At 44.0% G+C, this 23,786-nt stretch overlaps 1 protein-coding gene across 2 annotated transcripts; it reads right to left on the bottom strand.

Moving 5' to 3' along the window:
* Positions 1-12,739: 12,739 nt before the first annotated feature.
* Positions 12,740-23,170, bottom strand: LOC137534296 (uncharacterized). 2 transcript variants are annotated; one of them, XM_068255725.1, is made up of 2 exons: positions 23,090-23,170; positions 12,740-16,932 (listed from the first exon to the last, which is right to left on the bottom strand). In XM_068255725.1, the coding sequence occupies exon 2, from the start codon at positions 16,809-16,811 to the stop codon at positions 15,816-15,818; it is 996 nt and encodes a 331-aa protein (XP_068111826.1). In that variant the 5' UTR covers positions 16,812-16,932; positions 23,090-23,170; the 3' UTR covers positions 12,740-15,815. The 2 variants fall into 2 exon arrangements, with proteins under 2 accessions (XP_068111826.1, XP_068111827.1); XM_068255726.1 differs by having other exon boundaries at positions 23,095-23,154.
* Between the last annotated feature and the right edge of the window lie 616 nt (positions 23,171-23,786).

The following is a 23,786-nucleotide window of genomic DNA, read 5'->3' as shown; positions in this document are numbered from 1 at the left end:
TGGCTGTGAGGAGAGACATCTCAGCTTCCAGAACAATCTGTTGCTGAGGATGCTGCTGGACACTCACCAATCAGGAGATGGACTGAGGGCAAGGGTGGTGATTGGCTCTGGTCTGGGTGCTTGGGTCCCCAGGTGACCCAATGAGGGTTCAGCTTTGGACTGTATAAAGGCTGAGGTAACCTGGGTTCTGGGTCAGTTGGCTGGGAACAGGCGAGCTTCTCCCACCCTCCCTCCCTATTTTCAAGCAAGGATTGTCGCGGTACCAACTTATTGGGGGGGGGTAGTGCTTCCCACTCAGAGGGGCGGGCAGTTGGTGGTTGCTATGGGCAACGGTGATATTGCCTGGGTCTACTGACCAGGCAATAATTCCTGGTGATACACAAAACAACAATGGAAAATAAAATAAAGGTTTCAGTTTGGTTTAAACTGACGTTATAGTTTAAAGTTTAACATTTATTTGGTTAAAACCCCCAATAAAGAAGGGCCGCGGCCTTTAAACGCCTTCACGTGTGTGGTCTCCATTTACTTAGATACTATTGTGTATTAATGTTTAGAGTATAAGTATTGAAGGTATGTTCCCATGCAATTGCCATGCTTGGACTATTGACTTAGATGCTTGCATGTCTCCTTATCTCCTGCTTTTTGGAATTGTATATACATTTTGCAGTGAATACAGCGCATTCCAAAAACAGTGTGTTGACTGAACTACTATCACTTTTAGGCTGCTTACACACCAAGACGTTACAGGCGCACGTTAGTGCGCCTGTAACGCTCCCCCAACGCACAGCAATGTAACACAAGTGGGCTGTTCACACAGCCCACGTTGCATTACATGTAACGCTGCACGTTCTCCGCAAAGTGCAGCATGCTACGGCGTTGGAGCGGCTATAGCCGCGTTAGACTGTTTGCACATGCGCAGTGGGGGGCGGAGAGGAGGCGGGGAGAGCCAGCTACAGTAGCCTCGCACATGGCTACTTAATATTCACTGCACTGGCGGGCGCTGATTGGCCGGCGGGACCACGTGATGCGGAGTGTCTCGCTCCGCATCACGTGGACCCGCTGGCCAATCAGCGCCACTCTAGGAGACATTATAGGAATCGAGCCGCCTAACGCGGCTCACTCTACCGTCGGCTCTTGCAGCACCATACGTTGTGTTAGGTGCACGTTATGCAACCTTAATGTAGCACCTAACGCAACGTCTTGGTGTGCAAGTAGCCTTAAAGAGAATCTGTATTGTTAAAATCGCACAAAAGTAAACATACCAGTGCATTAGGGGACATCTCCTATTACCCTCTGTCACAATTTTGCCGCTCCTCGCCGCATTAAAAGTGGTTAAAAACAGTTTTAAAAAGTTTGTTTATAAACAAACAAAATGGCCACCAAAACAGGAAGTAGATTGATGTACAGTATGTCCACACATAGAAAATACATCCATACACAAGCAGGCTGTATACAGCCTTCCTTTTGAATCTCAAGAGATCATTTGTGTGTTTCTTTCCCCCTGCAGCTATCTTCCACTGAAGTGTCAGGCTGTTTCTTCCTGCAGAGTGCAGACAGCTCTGCCTGTATGTAATTCCTCAGTATGTGAAAGCCCAGCCAGCTCAGAGGAGGATTTATCCAGCTTGTAAAAGATAAGAGAGAAGAGAGAAGCTGCTCTAATCTAAATAATATACAGGCAGTGTGCAGAGAGGGGCCTGGATGGGAGAGATGCATCACAGAACCACAACACTAAAGAACTTGGCAGCCTTCCAGACACAGGCCTGACAAGTCTGACAAGAGAGAGATAAGTTGATTTATTACAGAGATGGTGATAGTAGAACGTGCTGCAGTAAGCCAGAACACATTGGAATAGCTTTTGGAACTTGTAGGATGATAAAAAACAGGATGCAATTTTTGTTACGGAGTCTCTTTAAGCCCCATACACACACTCAACAACAGACAAAACGTGCGTGTGGACGAGTAGACGACCAAGCGAGAAAATAGATAAGAGTCGTAAAACGCGAGATAAGGAAAAGTTTAGTCTTTCCACAGTTCGGTTTGATTTTGGAAATGACAGGAAGATTCTCATGCAAGGTAACCACGTGTACAAAAGTCTGTTGCCTGTGCTAAGCTGTCCACAGGAAATACGTCAACGCGTATGGTAGTCTTCAGCCACAAATCGCTAGACAACAATAGGTGTGTACAGTTCCAAATGTAAATCCACAGCGCTAGGCGATCACACTGTTATCTGTAAACACCACAGTGCATATCCTCAGACAGTGACCATCACCAGGATAGAAATCACCAACAGGTCACTCACTGTCATTAAAAGCAATATACTTTAATAAACTTTAAATGATACCACATATACAATATCTTACTTTAGGGGTCCTTTTGACAGGGACCCTTAGTAGTAATAAGCATATAGTGTATATAGATACACAAAAACAGTCTCACGGTCTCTTTGTACAATTGCCCAGTCTCCAGCTACCGTTCCGACCGGTTTCGGCCTTCCGCCGTCGTCAGGGAACACTGGAGACTGAGCTTTCTGGGCAAATATATAAAAGATTACCTCCTCCGATGATAATTGAAATCGCCGCGGGCTCATTCACCGGCTGATTCAATTCCCCGGTGCGCTCTGCTCTGATTGGTGGGCAAGCGTCATCTGATACTGGCGCAGGGGTGCTTGGGAGTGACATACGTCACAGCCCATTCCCTCAATGCGCTCCTATTGGTCGAGCGGGTATCCATAGCGATACTACGCTAGCTACCAGTTCCGGCCAGAGAGAGTGTCGGGAGATGTAGTCAAAACATCTCCGTTCACTCGTTTGTTCATTATGCACAGAACAGTTAATCTCATATCCTGAGCGCGGATTCCGTACCGCATATCATAATACGACTCCACATAGTTGAAATATATACCTATTTAGTGTTATATACAGTATTATAAATCATATACAGTTATTCCCCAATATACTCCTATCATATATCTTATTGCACAGTTTCCCATATAAATAGATATCTGACATCTAGTGTCCAAAGTCATTATTGCACCTATGAATTATCAATAAAACAATTCATGTTAAAATCAATATTCAAACCCCTTGGTTGCATGGTTTTCAAGGTGAAGATCCATTTGGTCTCTAATTTATATAAATCTCTGTCCCTATTCGATCCCCTCCAGTCCTCTTTGAGTTGGTCTATTATACAATATTTCAGGACAGAGGGATCTTTATTATGAGCACTTTTAAAGTGGTTAGGGACTGAGTGGTCCATTTCTGCTTTCCTTATGTTATATACATGCTCATATAGTCTTCGTTTAAATTCTCTCTCAGTTTTTCCAACATATTGGAGGCCACAGGGGCACTCCAATAAGTATACAATGTACGTGCTGTTACAATTCAAGAAGGGTTTGATTTTAAATGTTTCTCCCGTATAAGCACTAGTGAAGCTGGTCATTTTTCTAGGTTGATTTAAACATGTCCGACATCCAAAGCATTTCTTACATTTATAAAAACCCTCCAGTTCCAAAAAAGTAGGCTTACATACAGATTGCTTGTACAGGGTGCTGCTCGTGATCCGATTCTGCAGATTAGGTGCTTTTCTAAAAATAACTTGGGGTTTGTCAGTAATTAGCCCCGTTAAGTCAGGGTCTAATCTTAATATGGGCCAATGTTTATCCACCAATTTCTTAACTTCTTTATGTTGCAGATTAAAGTCAGTGATAAAGGCACAGGAAAATAAATTATCCCCTTGATCCCTTGGTTCACTGCGTCCCTTAATCATTTCCGTTCTATTTTTTGTGCCAATCTCATCTCGTAATTGTACTAATAAATCATTCTCGTAACCTTTTTCCACAAATCTATCAATCAGTACATCAGATTGTCTCACGAAGTCTTCATAATGGGTGCAGTTCCTAAAAACTCTCAAAAATTGTCCCGATGGTATAGCCTTTAACCAGCTGGGATGATGGCAACTTTCTAGTGGTATGTAACTGTTGCGATCCGTGTTCTTAAAAAAGGTGGAGGTGCTGCATTTTTTTGCCTCATTAGTGATGACTAAATCTAAAAAATTGACTTTGTCTATACTGTATTCACAATTAAAAACAAGATTATCATTATTCAAATTAATAAAAGCAATAAAATCCTTCATCTCCTCATCTCCCTTCCAAATAAAAAACACATCGTCTATAAATCTCCTCCATAAAATCAGGTTCTCATGTTGTTTGCTAAAAATAAAGTTATCTTCCCATCTGGCCATAAATAAATTAGCCAGGCTTGGAGCATACCTGGCCCCCATAGCCACGCCCTTAATCTGTTTGTAAAAAGTTCCATTAAAAGCAAAATAGTTATGGCTCATTGCAAAATTCAAAGCTTCAATCAAGAAGTCCACCATATTCTCTCTCATATTTGTAGCATTAACCAAATAGTGTTCTACAGCTTTAAGTCCAGCATGTTGGTCAATCACAGTGTATAAGGAAGAAACGTCTGCAGTGACTAAAAAATGGGGTGATAAAAATTCAAAAGTGTCTAAAATCTCAATAAGGTGCTTCGAATCTTTGAGGTAAGAAGGTGCTTTTACAACTAACGGTTGCAAGAAAGTATCTAAAAAGTGTCCCAATCGGGAAGTGACAGAATTTATTCCACTGACAATGGGCCTCCCAGGGGGGTTTGTTGCATCTTTGTGCATTTTCGGTAAGCAGTATAGTACAGGGGTTCGTATATATGAGGGCACTAAGTACTTGCTCTCTTTTTCCATAACTAGACCCCCTTGGGTTCCTCTCTTCACCAGTTCTTTTAATTCCTGGTGATATTTGTAACCTGGATCTCCTCTCATAGTTTGGTAGGTTTGGGCATCTTTCAATAGATCATTTACCATATTTATATATTTACATGTGTCCATAACCACTACGCCCCCCCCCCTTTATCTGCAGGTTTAATAGTAATTTGCTTGTCAGTAGCTAGTTTTTTCAAAGCCGCGTCCATATTATAATCCCTCCAGACTTTTTTGATGGGTAGATTTTCAATATCTCTAATAATCAAGGATTTAAATGTTTCCACAGAATGATTGTTAGATAGCTGTGGATTAAATGTGGATCTATTTTTCAAGCCACTTTTTAAGTATTGTCCATTGGTACTAATATCAACAGTAGAATTTGTTGGTCCAGGATTAGTGGCAAAAAATTTCTTTATACTCAATTTTCTTGCAAACTTATGTGTATCCACAAACATTTGAAATTTGTTCAATGATTTAGGGGGCGCATACTTGAGCCCCTTATCCAAGAGTTTAAGTTCTGGTTCTGTCAGTGTCTTACTGCTGAGGTTAAATATGCCACCTCCTAATTTCCCTTTGGCTTTTTGTTGCGGATTTCTCCTTTGGAGTTTAATCCCTCCCCTTTTTCCTCTAGTTCTTCTTCTAATGATCTTTTCCTCCTTTCTCTCTGAGGCACTGGTTTCTCTAAAAAATGATTATTAGGATCTTCCGTGATAACGGGACTTTCTATTTGAGTTTCCAAAGCTGTAAATCTATTATTGACTGGGGGGTAATATTTTGGTGCTGGAATGGTGGGGTTATACCTTGGTTTAGGTCTCCAGTGCGGACGTGGTGATGGTCGATTGTATTGGAAGTCTCTATAGGGTCTCCTTGGTAGAACAGGAGGAGGTTTGGGTCTATAGAATGGTTTAGGAGGACCATAAGCTGGTCTTCCAGGTCTTTTAGGAGGATAATTTTGATAAGGTGTGTGATACACGAACTTTTTCGGGACCAAGGTACGTGGGGTCTTGTACCCTGAAGGATCAGGGCAAGGGTGAGGTACAGTGGGTCTAGGGTTATCCTGGGGGATGGTAGGGACTGCTGGTGCCGACTTAGCCTGCCATTGATAAGCTCTATTCTGATTATAGTCATTAAAATCCCGTACATACTTCTTTTGTTTTTTAATCCTCAAATCCTCATCTACTTTTTTTAAATGTGATTGAAGATCACCAGAGGTCTTTTTATAGTCCTCCAATTCTCGGAATGGGTCTAATTTATCCTTGATGTCATCTATCGTTTTGTTAAAATCCTGCATCCTTAATCTTTTTGCTTTTAAAAGCATTTTTATTAATTCCTTTCCACAGCCATCAAAGAATTTTTGCCACTCTTCCTTTGGGACGTATTTTAGTTCCTGTTCATTGGGAGCAAACTCCCATCTCAGTCTCCTGGGTACATAGCCATCTTTATTTTGTTTTTCCAGAGAGACTATCTCCCACCAAAGGGCTAATTTTTTCTCCGAAACAAAGCCTAAGTGCTTAAACTGAGACTCCAGATTGTTATCATCTGGTTCATTTGTTTGATCAAATATTTTATCAATATCAATAGATCTGTTCTCCAGAAAATCAAATACATCAATCATTGTTGCAAGGAACGCTGCTCCGTATATAAGAAGTATGGAAACAATATAGTCACGTTTGAAAGGACCCCTAAAGTAAGATATTGTATATGTGGTATCATTTAAAGTTTATTAAAGTATATTGCTTTTAATGACAGTGAGTGACCTGTTGGTGATTTCTATCCTGGTGATGGTCACTGTCTGAGGATATGCACTGTGGTGTTTACAGATAACAGTGTGATCGCCTAGCGCTGTGGATTTACATTTGGAGTTCTATTAAAACCTATTGTGGATATGGTTATCCTGAGCAGCTGGTGAAAAAGACATTTATAGAGGAAATTTCAAGTTGGAGCAGCGCCTGTATTTGCATCTTTCACAGGTGTGTACAGTTGTTGTAAAGAGTTTTGTTGACTGTTCCTCGTAGCTAGCGATATGCATATTGAGAGTTCTGTGTCAAGTTGCTCGTTAAGTCGTGCAGTGTGTATTACAGTCGTTTGCACATCAAGACGTATTTTTTCACGTCACAATTGCTCAAATATCTCTAGTCGTTTGTCTTTAGATACTTTGGTTGAAGGTGTGTATTGGGCTTTAGTATACATCTGCATGGAATCCTGTTGAACTGGAGGGGAGTCTGCTGGTGTGTGGTGTGAGTGCTGTAGATGTGTGGGAGTTGGCTACTCCAGGGCTGCACTAAATTTAGCTTGTTATATATTTCTATAATATTTACTAAGGTATTTTTGAAGAACTGAAGATGGGGGGGAGCAGCCTAATCCTGGGAGAGCACATCTCGCTATCTATAATGTACTGGGGGTGGGGATGGGGTCGATACCTAAGATGGGAGGACAGCTGGCTATCTATCCTTGGGTGGGGGCTAACTAATCCTGCAGGGCACTTCTGAAACTCTTAATCGTTTAATTGTGTACTCCTACCTTCAGGTGGCCATACATTTGGCGATTTTGCAGCTGATCAACTATCCGACTCGATAATTATTATTGAATCAGATAAAAATTGTTGCCGCAACAAGCATGCCCATTTGACCAAATTAAGCCGAAATTGATTGATTGTATCGACCGAACATGCTAGGAAACCTCGGGCCAATGTGGTCGATCAGGTGCACGGCATAGATAAGATTGCCGCATAAGGTACTATTGCAGGGGAAGCTCCGCCCCCTTCAATAGCACCTTAATCAACCTATTAGCGCCAAGCATGTTGCTATGGTGAATAAACTCCTATTACGCCATATCCCTGATTGGTGGCAATTTTGGCATCCGTACTACTCCTGCACATGGCCTAAAATGCCCTGTATCTGCCTGTGAGGGAGATGCCAGAGAGAATATCTAGACTAGCAGATTAGTGAGCATGGAGCGGCCGGCCAGAGCCCCATCAGTCTGCACACCTCTGAACTGTGCTTAGTAATCTAACAGTTTGCACACTTATATTTCCCCTGGAACATCAATATGAGGATTTAAAGATCTGATTTACTGTCCAGCTTATGTAGGTAGAAAAAAAACAAAGTCTTGTACAAATAATACCTTTTATTGGCTAACTGATAAAGTTAAATGATGCAAGCTTTCTGGGATCTAGTCCCCTTCTTCAGGCATATTTCCAGATGTAAGCTGAAGTAAAACACTGATGCAGGTAAATAGTAAACACATAGATGGCAGTTGTGCTGGCTACTGCCATCTTTGTGTTTACTATTTTTATTACTGTCCAGCTTTAAAGAGTAACTGTTAGCCCCCAAATTGAATTTTAAAACACTATTGCAATGTTTTATTTATTATATAAGTGAGCCAAAACGCCAATGCACAAGTTAAAAATCAATCTAATTTTGTTACTATCTAACCTTTTCCCCCAGCTCCGGACGCAAGCCGCATATCAGATACTATAGCATGCAGAGCATGCCTATGTCTGGCCGACCCCCCTCTCCCCCCAGGACCAGGTGCCAATATATTCTCCCCACCGCAGCTGACCGCTCTGACACGGAGACAGAGCGGCAGCACTTCCAGCACCGTCACCGCAGAGCAGCCGCCGCCGAGTCACATGTGAGAGAATCACATGTGAGAGATGCACGGCGCTGGCTGCTCTGCGGTGACGGTGCTGGAAGTGCTGCCGCTCTGTCTCCGTGTCAGAGCGGTCAGCTGCGGTGGGGAGAATATATTGGCACCTGGTCCTGGGGGGGAGAGGGGGGTCGGCCAGACATAGGCATGCTCTGCATGCTATAGTATCTGATATGCGGCTTGCGTCCGGAGCTGGGGGAAAAGGTTAGATAGTAAAAAAATTAGATTGATTTTTAACTTGTGCATTGGCGTTTTGGCTCACTTATATAATAAATAAAACATTGCAATAGTGTTTTAAAATTCAATTTGGGGGCTAACAGTTACTCTTTAAAGGGACTCCGAGCAGTGCAAAAACTATGGAAAGATGCATATCATTTTAAAGCTCTCTTTCTCCTCTTTCCAATCATATATAAACCGCCACCCTACGCCTTTTAGTTTTCGCTATTTTCGCGATTGAAATTGCCGCGGCCGCGATTTGAAAATGACTTTCTCCTCTTTCTGGCGACACCTAAATCGTCGCCCTACGCCTTTTAGTTTTCTCTATTTTCGCGTTCTAAATTGCAGCTGCGAAAATAGCGAAAACTAAAAGGAGTAGGGCGGCGATTTATAGATCATTGGAAAGAGGAGAAAGAGAGCTTTAAAATGATATGCATCTTTCCATAGTTTCTGCACTGCTCGGAGTCCCTTTAAATTTAGAAATAAGAAAAACGTTGTTTTTTTCTTCTTAACCAAAAAGGAGAAAAGGTTCCTACATTACATGGTATATGCATTATTCACAGATATGTTTTAGCAAGATTACAATAATATTAATAAAGGAGTATAACAACAGGACATATTTAATATACATGAATATCGGAAAAGAGGATCTAAATGCGGGTAATAAAAGTGTATCACTACTAGGGGTCTTAGGGGTTAAAGTGAAATTAACACCTGTAACGATTGTGGGATTCTCTCCGTGATCAGCGCACATGACGTGCGCTGACACTGCGGAAATCCTCCACAAGCGTATAATTTGCGGGAAACCCAGCAAAAGGTGCAATGCACCTGTAGAGGGAAATTCCTGTCGACAGGGGGAGCTGTGGAGTGCAGAGGAACAGCTCCTCTGCCCTACCACACACGCCAGACAGGAATTACACGAAGGGACGGAACGCAATCGCAAGAGAGGCGATTGAGAATGAGCACAGAGACAGATTGTATGTGTGTGCACCAAACTAGTCGCCAACCCGCGACGGTGCACACACCACAGCAGATATGAAGTTCGTTTACACCGATACATAGAAATAAAGGGAGTGACGCCGCTGTATACAAACTTGCACTACACAGACGGATTTGGGCGATCTAAGAACAGAGGTCTCCACTGGAAGTGAATGTATATGCACTGGTGGACAGTAGCTTTTATGTAACAGGGAAAAGTCAAGCGCAGCACAACCTTTTGGGTACTGTGTTTTTCTACTATATGTATTGTAGTCTAGGGCCAATTAAGGGGAAGCCGATTGGCTTGCGTACGAGAGATATCGGAGCAGGAGACTTGGGCACAGGATACAGCCGGTATATGGCTGATCCTGCTGCTGTACAAGTTCCCAGCTGTGTTAAATACTATTCCCCCTCCAGGCCGCCATTCATGGTGGGGAATGTGTTTTAAAAGTAACTTCAGCTGTCTTCTGACAGTGCCGAAGTTACTCCCTGTGCGCTGCTATTGCCGTAATTCCTATTACGGCCTATAGTGGCGCTGGCAGCGCCCCAAGTCTCCAGCGCTGGAATCACTGTGTTCTAATTAGCTTATCTGTATGTTTTTGTGAAGTGGGAGGAAATCAGAGTACCAAAGGAAACCCACACAGACACAGGGAGAACATACAAACCCTGTGCAGATGTTGCCCTGGCTTGGATTCAAACCGGGGACCCAGTTATGGGTGTATTAGAGAAATTCCGTTAATTACTATTCTTCCTCCAGGTCCATGTGGATGGTAGGGAATGATGTAATTCAGCTTCCAGCTATTGCTGGTGGACGAATTGCAGTGTTTTAAAAGAAACTTCAGCTGTCTTCTGACAGCGCCAGTTACTCCCTGTGCGCAGCTATAGCCGAAATTCCTATTACGGTCTATGGTGGTGACGGCTGCTGCCAAATCTCCTGCGCTGTAATTGACATGCTCGCAGTTATGGCAGTCTCTGCTCTGCTCTTGGCCTTCTTCTCTATGCTACATGCCAATTCCCTTTCTAGGGTCATACACCACTAAGTTGTACTTGTCTGAGGTTGCCCTACGAAGTATATCTGAAAGTTTCTCATTTATGAAGAATGGCTACTCGTATGATTATTTGTTATACATATCAAATCACTTACAAATGTATTTCCTCCACTCGTTTCATATTGTATATGGTGCTTTCGCTTGTTTGTAATGCATTATTAGTTGGACTACTTAAATGCCTGTTGTATTATTCCTCCTATGAAAATAGCAGCACGGGCAGCATGGTGGCATAGTGGTTAGCGCTCTTGCATTGCAACGCTGGGTTCCCGGTTCAAATCCCAGCCAGGTCAACATCTGCAAGGAGTTTGTATACTCTCCCACTGTCTGTGTGGGTTTCCTCCGGGCACTCCGGTTTCCTCCCACATTCCAAAAACATACAGATAAGTTAATTGGCTTCCCCCTAAATTGGCCCTAGACTATGATACATGCACTACACGATACATACATAGACATAGGACTATGGTAGAGACTAGATTGTGAGCCTCTCTGAGGGACAGTTAGTGACAAGACAATATACTCTGTACAGAGCTGCGTAATATGTCGGCGCTATATAAATACTTAAATAAATATTAACAAACCAGGGACCCAGCACTACAATACAAGATTGCTAACCACAACCCCACCACGCTGTCTCTGAATCCAAATCTGGCCAATGATGCTGGTAAGAATGGCCATTCTGAAGCATCAAAGGCCCTGACCGTGCCTAGGGATACGACAACGCACTAACCTATATTTGCATGGTTAGCATGAATGTTAACATCCTTCTAATGTTCAGGAACATCTTCCCCCACATGAAACCGGTTTGAACCCCATGGATTAAGGTTAGAATGACTAGGTTTAGTCTGCCAGAAAACATTTTTACATCTTGGGATAAAAGGGACATGGAACAAAAGGAATCGCTGCTTGTGGGGTCTGTACCTGGCTTGGGTATTAATATTATCAGGGCAGTATGCATAGAAGTAGGGAGGACACCCTCTATGCTGGAAAGTTTGAGGGATGGGGCAACTTTGTCAGCAAATCGTTTATACACCTCCCCGGGGAGGCCATCTACTCTGGGGGCCTTCTTGTTGGTGAAAAAGTGTATGGCCACTTCTATGTGCTCCGAGGGATAGGGCTGTTTAGCAGGTCTCTACAGAGCAAGTCTGGGAAGGTCAACTACAGACAGGATGATTTCTACTGCTATTCTAGTAAAGTAAGATTTGGAGGTATATAGGTCTTTGAAGTACGCTGTAAACCGATCATTGATTCCATGCTTGGATTGCCTCTAGGGATGATCTGTCTCATGCCATCTTGGCCAGAATGGTGCCAGTTCTATCACCCTGTTCATAGAATTGCTTATAGAAAAAGCATTTAGCTTACATTTTCTCCTGTATAAGACCCTTAAAGCTGGAATTGCGCCTTTTTCCAGCTGCCACAGTTCATGTGAGAAGGATCAGCAACATAGGTTTGCTCTAATAAAAGAATTAGAGTCTGAAATTCCTGACTTTCAGAATTAGCCTCTCTTTTACAATGAGAAACTGCGCTAATAAGCAGGACTCAGATTGGTTAAAATCTATCCCAGTGTTCTTCACATTAGTGAACAAAGAAGTAAGATTGGAGCCCGTCTGTGAGCCAGTGCTCCCAGGTGAAGAGCAACAGCCAAAAGGGGTTAAATTTATATAAATTGTTTGGGGGAGTCATACCATTGTATCATTGCAACCGCAATACTTCACTAGTGCGGCCGCCACTGTTAATTAACATAGTAGCGGCCATGCTAGTGAAGTGTTGCGGTCCCAATACTTCACAGCACCCAGGAGTGCACGTTACTATGTAAACAGGGTGCATAACTAAGAAAGACACGCTACGCAACACGACCGCATAGCATGCAGCCCTGTATTTAGCTTGCTCTTCAGCGCAGCTTCATGCACCAGCCCTCTTATCCTCAACTGAAAAAAACATTGAACGTTAAACAGGCTGAAGCCATAAGCCTGTTTATTTGCAATGTTAATTAACTCCTTTAAAGTAAACCTGAAATGAAAATAAACTTATGAGATACTGAATTGTATGTGTAGTATGGATGATAAATAGTCCATTAGTAGTAAAGAAGAGTCTCATTTTTATTTTTAGTTTTTTTAAACTTTATTTTTAAGATTACTTCAGACATCCACTGCTGTTTACAATCCAGACCTTGCATTGTTTAGCTGAAAATGATACAGAACCAGCGACCCTTTGGATTTTCTTGCAGTAAAACATCGTTAAATCCCTTATCTAACAGTTTCTTACCCATTTTGGCTTCTTTTCACTGTTCAGGAAACTGGCCTGAATTAGACAAGCTGCCGACAAGCCGTTTTGCATAGATAGCTCAAGTATTTTAACTCTTGCTGTACTGGGAAACAGAGAGGGACTTAGGAGAATTTCTTTGTAAGGATAGTGTGCATGTTTATCTCATCATGGGGGTTGATTGACTAAAGAATGTTAATCTTAAAGAGAATCTGTATTGTTAAAATCGCACAAAAGTAAACATACCAGTGTGTTAGGGGACATCTCCTATTACCCTCTGTCACAATTTCGCTGCTCCTCGCCGCATTAAAAGTGGTTAAAAACAGTTTTAAAAAGTTTGTTTGTAAACAAACAAAATGGCCACCAAAACAGGAAGTAGGTTGATGTACAGTATGTCCACACATAGAAAATACAACCATACACAAGCAGGCTGTATACACCCTTCCTTTTTAATCTCAAGAGATCATTTGTGTGTTTCTTTCCCCCTGCAGCTATCTTCCACTGAAGTGTCAGGCTGTTTCTTCCTGCAGAGTGCAGACAGCTCTGCCTGTATGTAATTCTTCAGTATGTGAAAGCCCAGCCAGCTCAGAGGAGGATTTATCCAGCTTGTAAAAGATAATAGAGCAGAGAGAAGCTGCACTCATCTAAATAACACACAGCAGTGTGCAGAGAGGGACCTGGAGGGGGGAGATGCATCACAGAACCACAACACTGAAGAACTTGGCAGCCTTCCAGACACAGGCTGACAAGTCTGACAAGAGAGAGATAAGTTGATTTATTACAGAGACAGTGATAGTAGAACGTGCTGCAGTAAGCCAGAACACATTAGAATAGCTTTTGGAACTTGTAGGTTGATAAAAAACAGGATGCAATTTTTGTTACGGAGTCTCTTTAATGTGTGCAGAGAGCACGTTAAGAGTATAGGCATTTACGCAATTTACATAGTAATTTACAAAAACTAACTAGTAATGTGCTATGTACATACACCACTTACATAGCTTGAGTAACAGGCAAAGTAAGTGGGGCATGTATATAGCACGTTATGCAATTTGCACAAGTCGCATGTAAATTGTGTTATGGGACGTAATCTTAACGTGGGCTATCCGCAAACATTGGATCAACCAGGGCAGTGGAGTCGGGGAGGTAGAGGAGTCGGGAGTAATTTTGGGCACCTGGAGCTGGAGGTTTCATACACTGAGGAGTTGGATGATTTTTGCACCAGCTACTGGCAGTGACCGAATTAACTTTTTTTCGAATTTGAGCTCTGGCAATCGCTGACGCCCAAATAAGTCGCTGAGTGCCGCTATAGCCGTAATTCACATTACAGCCTATAGTGGAGTCCAAATCATTGGCATTATAAATGTAAAATATATCTAGGATTTTAGTCACAGACTGACAATTCAAAAGGATTCAAAAATACCTCACAATGCTTTGGAAAGCATTTATAAAATCAGACATGGCAGAATGATGCCTGTTATTCTGTGTGAATTTCATGAAAGACCTTGTCATTTATTTTTTGCTCATTTTTTTAGAAAAGCTGGAACCTCCTGAGAAGGCTGTGCAACCTATCAACATCCTATCAGAGGGAGTAGCAGGATACGGCAGTTTCTATTGGCCTAGTATTTATACATACCTGGGGCTTCCTCTGGAAGGCTCTATAGGACCCAGGGCCTTCCCTCTCCTTAAGCGAGTATCTGGTTTTTTTTTGGGGGGGGGGGGGTTAAGGCTTCAGACTCACTTTAAAAACTATCGATAAGAATTTGTAAAAAAAAAAATAAAAAATAAAAAAAAAAAGCTAATGTACCAGTACACTTAAAAGAGCAATACATGAAAGCAGAAGTCTGGCTCATCGTGTAATAATGGCCAAGTTTACCAAGGTAACTTCTAATTAGCAAAGCGCTGATTGTCAGTGTTACCATGCAATTCATTTCATTGGGATGTCAAACTCCAGTTCTCAGCGGCCGAGGCTCTCACACAATTCTGGCACAGCTCAAATGAATTGATGGGACTAAATCAGAAAAGCTGGGATTCATCAAGTAGAACACATAACTCCATTTCTTAGTCCATCCTAAACACTGGTATGGATTATGCCCTCAAGGACTGGAGTTGTTTGATACCTGTAGCTTGAGGTGAGGTGCATTTACATGGACTTGAACTCATATACAGGACACAAGGAATACACAATTAATCCACCCAGTATCTATTTAGAGAGTTTAGCCTGTGTAATACTTCCAGGAGACATTTTACACATGCCATGCTTAGGTGATTTCCACACTAGCTCCTCTGCATCTTCAAAACGGGAACCTAAATGGTCAAATGGCCGAAGGGTGGCAGGGGAAACCCGTTTTGTTTTTTTAATCTCTCTCTGCTTGCTCCCTGGGGGGGGGGGGGGCGCCTGCCCAACCTATTAACTTTCGGTCAGAGGAAGCAGGAGACGGGCTGTTTCTATTGGCTCTGCTCCTGTCAGTCATAGCTTCTCCCTCTCTGCTTGTGTGAGTTCTGGAAGTCCTGCACTGTTTCCAACAGAGGAGAACGGCCGGTGATGATTGACCATGTTACTGTGTTTTACTGCATGCTGTAACTTTCACGAATTGACATTTACTGACATTTGCTGAGGTGTGTACTGCACAAGTTGGTAATTTACCTCACTGCTCGGTAATTTTATCTTGCCATGCGGTAACGGCCTTGATGAATTGACATTTTCCTAAGTTCTCGGTAAAGTCAACTGTTGCTTGATGAATTGACGCCTTGTTAGCGGCAGACACAATGCTCTTTTGGTATTCAAAAAGACAATATACACTTGCAAAAAAAGATCAAATAGTCCCATGTGTCCACAGTTCCCACAGTACAATGTTGCAGTAAGTTTGTGAAACACCTGGGAGTCTGTATCAAACCTGCAGTAGACAGCTGTTACTCCTTTTTAAGCACAGCAATTTCCTCCACAATAAAGTCCCGCGAACACCACTTGCTCAGGTTTCTTCTTATGGTGGACTGATGAACACAGATGTTATCAAGGGCAAGAGATGCCTGCAGATCTTTTGCTGTCACCCCCGGGTTTGTTGTCATCTGTTTAACGATAGTACGGCGTGCCTTTGCACTGATCTTTGTAGGTCTCCCGCTTCTAGGGAGCGTGGCAACAGTGCTAAATTTCTTCCACTTGCAGATGATCTTCCTAACTGTGGTAATGGGAAGGTCTAACTCTTTAGAAATACTTCTGTAGCCCTTTCCATTCTTATGAGCTTCAACCACTTTTCCTCTGATGTCCTCGGAAATCTCTGATCGCCGTACAAGCATTGGCTTGCGACGCCCCTTTGCATTCTTGGTGCGGGGTGTATCCCCTATGACAAAAGACTCAACACCTGTAAGATCTCCAGAAGATTCGTCTTGCTCAGAACACGCGTCATCCTCTCTAGAAGACGATTCCTCTTCTTTAACCTGAACAGTTTTATAGTGGGCAGAAGAACTTACGTGACTACCATCCATTTGTTGCTCTTCATAAGAGCTGTGTTCAGGTACAGAATCATTATCTCTCCCTTGTGTGCATGTCTGTTGTGCCTCTATAGAGGATTTTGAGGTAGATTCTTCGTCAACAAATGAAGATACACAACGATATACCTTCCTGGCGGGGCGTTTCCTCCTCGAGGTCGACTTGTTAGGGAGGTCATCTTCACATTTACCGTTATCAATGTCTCTTTCCACAAAACAGGTATCCTCCTCTTTTTCAACTGTTTGACAGACAGCTAAATCATCCTGATCTTCGCATTGATTCTCCTCATAAGGTTTTGATGTCTCCTTATCCCCCATTACCTGATTGTGTAGCGCAGTTACAGAGCATAGTGAGGTGGACTGTTCTGGGCCAGATGAAGGCATTTTACGTATACTGCCCATAGGCAGTTTTGTCCTCATATTTGACTTATGATGAAGGTCTTCCACACACTGGGCACAATCACTGTCACTTTTAGCTTCATTTATCTTCCATCCAAAGAAAAGGATTGTGAAATACCCAATTTACTGGTTACAGATCCATCTGAAATTGAAGAGAAAAAACACAAGGGTAACTTTTAGCATCAAATTTCATTATTTAATTTGAAAGTCCAGGGTTAAGGTTAGGCACCACCAAAGGAAGGGGGGTTAAAGTGAACCTCCAGACTAAAAATCGACTCAGCAGCACTGAACAGGCCTGGTGTTTCTTTAACAGTTTCACAGCATCAGAACTTTGTTTCTCTTATACAAGCCTCATTTTTAGCTGCACAGAAGAAAACTGCCCGGGCATTTTTCCCCTGATGCTGTGCAAAGCATGATGGGATTTCTGATGTTGTTGTTCTCGTTCTGCTGTTTTGGTGCAATTTTTTTTTTTTTACATTTTAAATTTGACATTTGAAGCTTAGTGTGTGCAGCTGGGAGGGGTGTTCAGGACACAGGATAGTTGGAACTGTCTCATGCTCCCTGTCACCTCCTTTCAACCAAAAAGATGGCTGCCCCCATGACAAAGATGGATGCCCCCATGAATCACAAACATTTGCCTGTTCTTTTAAAACAGGGTGGGTAAAAAATTATATTACCTATCTATTCTAATTAACATAACTAATGTAACTTAATGACAGTATGTTTGTTTAGGCTGAAGTTCCCCTTTAAGGTTCGGAACCACCAGCAGGGAGGTTAAAGTGTACCAGAGACAGTATAGTAAAAAGTTATATATACCTGGGGCTTCCTCCAGCCCCATTCGGCCTCATCGCTCCCACGCCGCTGTCCTCCACCCTCTAGATCCTTGGTTACGGGTCCCGTAAGCAGGGCTGTGGAGTCGGTACAAAATTAATCTGACTCCTCAGTTTATGAAACCACCGATTACGACTCCACAGCCCTGCACGTAAGTTCTGCCAGTCAGCGAATGTGCAGTGCGGCTGCGCATGCTCCCAGTCTCGATCCCATCGCTGGGAGCATTCTGCGCCTTGCACAGAACACTCCCAGCCCCTGGAGCGTGACGGGCCATGCATGTGCAGTAAGCCCCGACTGGCAAAATTTACGGGACCTGTTACTGAGGATCCAGAATGTGGAGGACAGCGGCATGGGAGCGATCAGGCTGGAGGAAATCCTCGGTATATATCAATTTCTTCTATCCCCCCGTCTCAGGTTCCCTTAAGGTTAGGCACCACAAGGTGAAGATTCCGTGTGAGAGTAGGGAGAGGTTAGGTCATAGTGAAATATCGGCAAATATTACCGATATTTCACTATATCAATTAAGTAGTAGACTATTTGTAAATTTACCAATATTCTACTACAGTACAGCTATTTTCTTGCAGCCGCGGAAGTGAGCAGTCTCGGAATGTTCGGTTGGTCAGAGAATCCCAACAGGGGAGACCGCTGTGGAACAAGGGGACAGTAGGAGGAGGAACAGGAAGGCTCTATAGGACCCAGGGCCTTCCCTCTCAAAGGGGTTCTGTGGTATTCTAAAAATCAAACAAGCTGACACTTACCTGGGGCTTCTACTGGCCAATTGCAGCGGTAATGTCCTATGCCGTCCTCCTCCGATCCTCCATTCCCCGCCGTCAATCCCGATGTAATCACGCGAGCCGTGCGTGTGCTTGCTCCTGCTTGCCTCATCGGGAGCTTATGGCGCAGGACAAGAAAACTTCGTACTGCGCCGTAAGCTCCCGATGACACAAGCGGGAGCGAGCATTATTCATCTGTTTAGACGATTATTACACCGGGACCGGCAGCAGAGAACGGTTGATCGGAGGACGACGGCACGGGACCTTACCGCTGCAGGGGGCCGATAGAAGCCCCAGTTAGGTGTCAGCTCGTTTGATTTTTGGGATACCACAGAACCCCTTTAAGCGAGTATCTGTTTTTTTTCTTGGGGGGGGGGGGGGGGGGGGTTAGGCTTTAGACTCACTTTAAAAACTATCAATAAGTATTTGTAAAAAAAATTAAAATAAGATGCTAATGTACCAGTACACTTGAAAGAGCAATAGATGAAAGCAGAAGTCTGGCTCATTGTGTAATAATAGCCAAGTTTACCAAGGTAATTTATAATTAGCAAAGCGCTGATTGTCAGTGTTACCATGCAGTTCATTCCATTGGGATGTCAAACTCCAGTCCTCAACGGCCGAGGTTCTCACACAATTCTGGCACAGCTCAAATGAATTGATTGACTAAATCAGGAAAGGTGGGATTCATCAAGTAGAACACATAACTCCATTTCTCAGTCCATCCTAAACACTAGTATTGATATTACTACGGACCTACTACGAGTTATTTACGGGAAATCACAAAACACCCACCATTTTTACCATTACTTTTCTCCTATGTTGCTGTCACTCACAGTAGGTAGTAGAAATCTCACAAAACCAACAGGTTTTGGACTAGCCCATCTCCTCATGGGGTGTTCACAGGGATTTCCTCATTTTCAAAATGCACTTAGTGAAAGGCAGTTGCTCCGTCCAACTGCCAAAAAAGTGCATGAAGGCAGGCCAGCATCTTTGTATAAATCATTTTCACGGAGTGTGTTTATTGTGTTTATAAAGAATAAAGGCCAAGCTCAGAATCCTCTATGGAGAGATGGACTAGCCCAAAATCTGTCAGTAATGTCAGATTCTACTACTTACTGTAAATGCCAGCAACATAGGAGAGAAGTAATTTATGGCTCATTTTACTCAGGAAGAAACATACACTCACCTAAAGGGTTATTAACCCTCTGGGCGATACAATAAGATCGCCCAGGAGGGGGCGCAGCACTTTTTTTTAAATTTTTTAGTTTTTAAATCATGTAGCGAGCCCTGGGCTCACTACATGATAGCCGCTGCCCAGCGGCATCCCCCCACCCACTCCGATCGCCTTCGGCGATCAGAGTAAGCAGGAAATCCCGTTCAGAACGGGATTTCCTGCTGGGCTTCCCCGGTCGCCATGGCGACCGGGCGGGATGACATCACCGACGTCATGGACGTTGTGACGTCAGAGGGAGTCCCGATCCACCCCTCAGCGCTGCCTGGCACTGATTGGCCAGGCTGCGCAAGGGGTCGGGGAGGGGACTGCGCGGCACGGCGGCGAGCGGCGGCGATCGGAAGTTACACGCAGCTAGCAAAGTGCTAGCTGCGTGTAACAAAAAAAAAATTATGCAAATCGGCCCACCAGGGCCTGATAACTCCTCCTGCGCGACATACCCCGAGCTCAGCTCGGGATTATCGCTCAGGAGGTTAACACCTGTTCAATTTCTCATTAATGCAGTTATCTACTCAACCAATAACACGGCAGTTGCTTCAATGCATTTTATGGGTGTGGTCCTGGTCAAGACAATCTCCTGAACTCCAAACTGAATGTCAGAATGGGAAAGAAAGGTTATTTAAGCAATTTTGAGCGTGGCATGGTTGTTGGTGCCAGATGGGCCGGTCTGAGTATTTCACAATCTGCTCAGTTACTGGGATTTTCACCCACAACCATTTCTAGGGTTTACAAAGACCCCACCTGGAACCACTCATCTCCACTACAAATAGGAAAAAGAGGCTACAATTTGCACAAGCTCACCAAAATTGGACAATTGAAGACTGGAAAAATGTTGCCTGGTCTGATGAGTCTTGTTAGAATCAGAATTTGGCGTAAACAGAATGAGAACATGGATCCATCATGCCTTGTTACCACTGTGCAGGCTGGTGGTGGTGGTGCAATGGTGTTGGGGCTGTTTTCTTGGCACACTTTAGGCATCATTTAAATGCCACGGGCTACCTGAGCATTGTTTTTGACCATGTCCATCCCTTCATGACCACCATGTACCCATCCTCTGATTGCTACTTCCAGCAGGATAATGCACCATGTCACAACGCTCAAATTATTTCAAATTGGTTTCTTGAACATGACAATGAGTTCACTGTACTAAAATGGCCCCCACAGTCACCAGATCTCAATCCAATAGAGCATCTTTGGGATGTGATGGAACAGGAGCTTCGTGCTCTGGATGTGCATCCCACAAATCTCCATCAACTACAAGATGCTATCCTATCAATATGGGCCAAGATTTCTAAAGAATGCTTTCAGCACCTTGTTGAATCAATGCCATGTAGAATTAAGGCAGTTGTGAAGGCGAAAGGGGGTCAAACACTGTATTAGTATGGTGTTCCTAATAATCCTTTAGGTGAGTGTACTTCTTATTTGTATGTGTTTTAAATTTTAAGATTTTCACAGCAGTTCCTCTTTAAAGGAAACATCCAAGCTGGGGAAAAAAAAAAAAAAGATCCACTTACCTGGGGCTTCCTCCAGCCCGTGGCAGCCATCCTGTGCCCTCACCGCAGCTTTGGTGACTCCCAGTTTTCTCCTCCTCGACAGGTCGGGTTCCGGGTCGGCTTCTGCGCTCCACTGCGCGGGTCACGTGGCCTCTTCGACGTCATCAGAATGGTACTGCGCAGGCACAGTAGTTCTGTGACTGCACTTGCCATTCTTCTGTGTTCCTGGTGAACGCGATCCCATCAAAAACCACGTATGTAAAACACAGGAGAAAGGCAAGCATGGCCGCAAGGAGGATAAATCGGATATACAGCGCAGATGAGTAGTAGTATTTATATAGTGCTGGCATCTTCTGCAGCGCTGTGCAGAGTATATTGTCTTAACTGTCCCTCTGAGGAGCTCACAATCCAATCCCTATAATAATCATACATATGCTTCATGTAGTGTACGTGTATTAGTCTAAGGGGGAGCCAATTAACTTCTCTGAATTTTTTGGGAATCTGGGAAAAAACCAGGGTGCCTGGAGGAAAACCACGCAAACACGGGGAGAACATACAAACTCCATGCAGATGGTGCCCTGGCTGAGATTCGAACCGGGGACCCAGTGCTGCAAGGCGAGAGTGCTAACCACTACTGGAGCAATTTGCAGGGGGGAAAAGACCATCAGGTGAGTGATCAGGAAGAACGGTAAGCTCTGCACACATTCCCCCACATCTCCGCAGCCTCCATTTCCAAACAGCAGCTCTCTTCAAGTCTACTTTAGGACTCTTTTTCAAGAGCATCTCACAGGCAGTGAACTCACCGCCTTTCAGCGGCTCCTGTCCATGTGCCTGCTAGCCCTCGGCATGGGTGCTGGAAGGGCTGCCCCCCATGGAGTTGCATCTGAGCAAGGCTGTTGCTGTGCTCAGACACGACGCTGTTTTTTGCTGCATGGTAACGACTCCACGTGTTAAAGAGACTCTACACCGCTATCCCGCTAAACAGGGGTCCCTTACCTCCCAAATCCCCTTGTGGAGTCCCGGGGATTTCTTCCGCATAGAGGCAGGGCTAACCGCCGCAGCCCTGCCTCACGCACGTCTATCAGCGCGTATCTCCGCCTCTCCCCCGCCCCTCTCAGTCTTCCTTCGTTGAGAGGGGCGGGGGAGAGGCGGCGATGCGCCGCTGATAGACAGCGCTGAGAGGCAGGGCTGCAGCCGTTACCCCTGCCTCAACAGCAGCAAAATCTACAACCAAGTTGGTCGTTGATTTTGCAGGGGGGATTTAGGGGGTAAAGGACGCCCGTTTAGCCGTGGGATTGCGGCGTTTTAGCAGGGGCACGCATGCCCCTGCTGAATATAAGCTCTGAAGCGTCTCTATAAGCTTCAGTGTCTCTTTAACGCTTGATGTTACAACTACTGCATTTTAATTGTACCCAAATGGCGGATTGCTGAACTGCTCGACAAACAAATAGTTCAGACGTCTGTGGAAAAGAGGCCTTAAAAAGGTTAGTGCCCCATATTCTGACTGTATTCGAGATGTCCTGTGTGCACGTCATATATACCAAAGGCTGACTCTAGATAGCTTCTTCAGTGAAATCTCCTGAGCACCCCCCCACCTTATCTATAACTAAAAAGAAAGTTGGGGTAATTAGAGTTCCAGCCTGATGCCTCATTTTTGGCATACCTTACTCATCTAGCGTAATAACATCCAGTTTCATATTAAATGATGAGATCATTTAGTACAAGACACCTACAGAAACTACAGCCCAGTACAGTCAACACACAGAACAAACTCCCAGCTTTCCTCTATACCCTGTAACACTGTGACCTCACCAGGCACGAATCCATTGCCTAATGCTGACACCTGTGTGTTTTGTGGCTGGCTGGCAGCGTTGGTGTAGCTCAGCTAGCTAGTAGAGGAAGGTCATGTGATCAGGGAAGCAGAGAAGTAACCTGCACAGCATGCTGTGCATTATGCTATTGTCCCATTACCTTACATTAGGTTCCTGGCATCTTGCAGAACAATACTTTTCTCCTCCATGCTATTTCTCCGTCCTCTTCCCTAGGCATGTCACTTCCTTTAAACGAAGGGTAAACTTCCAGGTTACGGCCATCTTGGATGTGGGCAAACAGACTTCCGAGCATGCTCAGTGGGAAGGCAATGCTGGTCACTTGCTGCAATTAGCGGTTCCACCTGTAGGTGGCCTATTTGAGCCTTGCTCGTCGCAATTACCTGGAGCATATTCTTATTACTCGGCCAACCTGCATTTTTTTCTACTGGGACTGCTTTGCTAGCTATGCAAGCTATAAACTGACGAGATAAATAAAAAATGACTTATGCCACAGTTTTATGTTGTTTAAAAATGTAAAAACTTAAAGAAGGAGATTTATAGTTTTGTCTCAGCTCAATGTGCCTCCTGTTGCCCAGTGCTCTGTCCGTGTCCGTCGCTGGCTATTGGACCTGTCCTTCGTCAATACACGCGCCCCCACGTGGTTGCCGGAGTAGTGTGGGCACATGCGCGATGTTACATACATGCTCACATGCACGCAGGCTACCATGTGGGGCGCATGTATGGACAGAGGACAGCACCCTGAGGCAGCCTGGAGCTAGTGTCAGCCACGGACAGGTAAAGTATAGTGCTCTGGGTGGGGCACATTGAACATCAGAGGAGACAGGGTTGGGGGTTTT

Source organism: Hyperolius riggenbachi, chromosome 10, assembly GCF_040937935.1.
Source record: "Hyperolius riggenbachi isolate aHypRig1 chromosome 10, aHypRig1.pri, whole genome shotgun sequence".
Taxonomy (NCBI): Eukaryota; Metazoa; Chordata; class Amphibia; order Anura; family Hyperoliidae; genus Hyperolius; species Hyperolius riggenbachi.
The sequence above is the reverse complement of the archived record's forward strand: the minus strand, read 5'-3'. Positions and strand labels throughout refer to the sequence as shown.

Coding starts and splice junctions, on each gene's coding strand:
- LOC137534296 (XM_068255725.1), bottom strand. CDS start 16,811: ATGAGGACAAAACTGCCTATGGGCAGTATACGTAAAATGCCTTCATCT.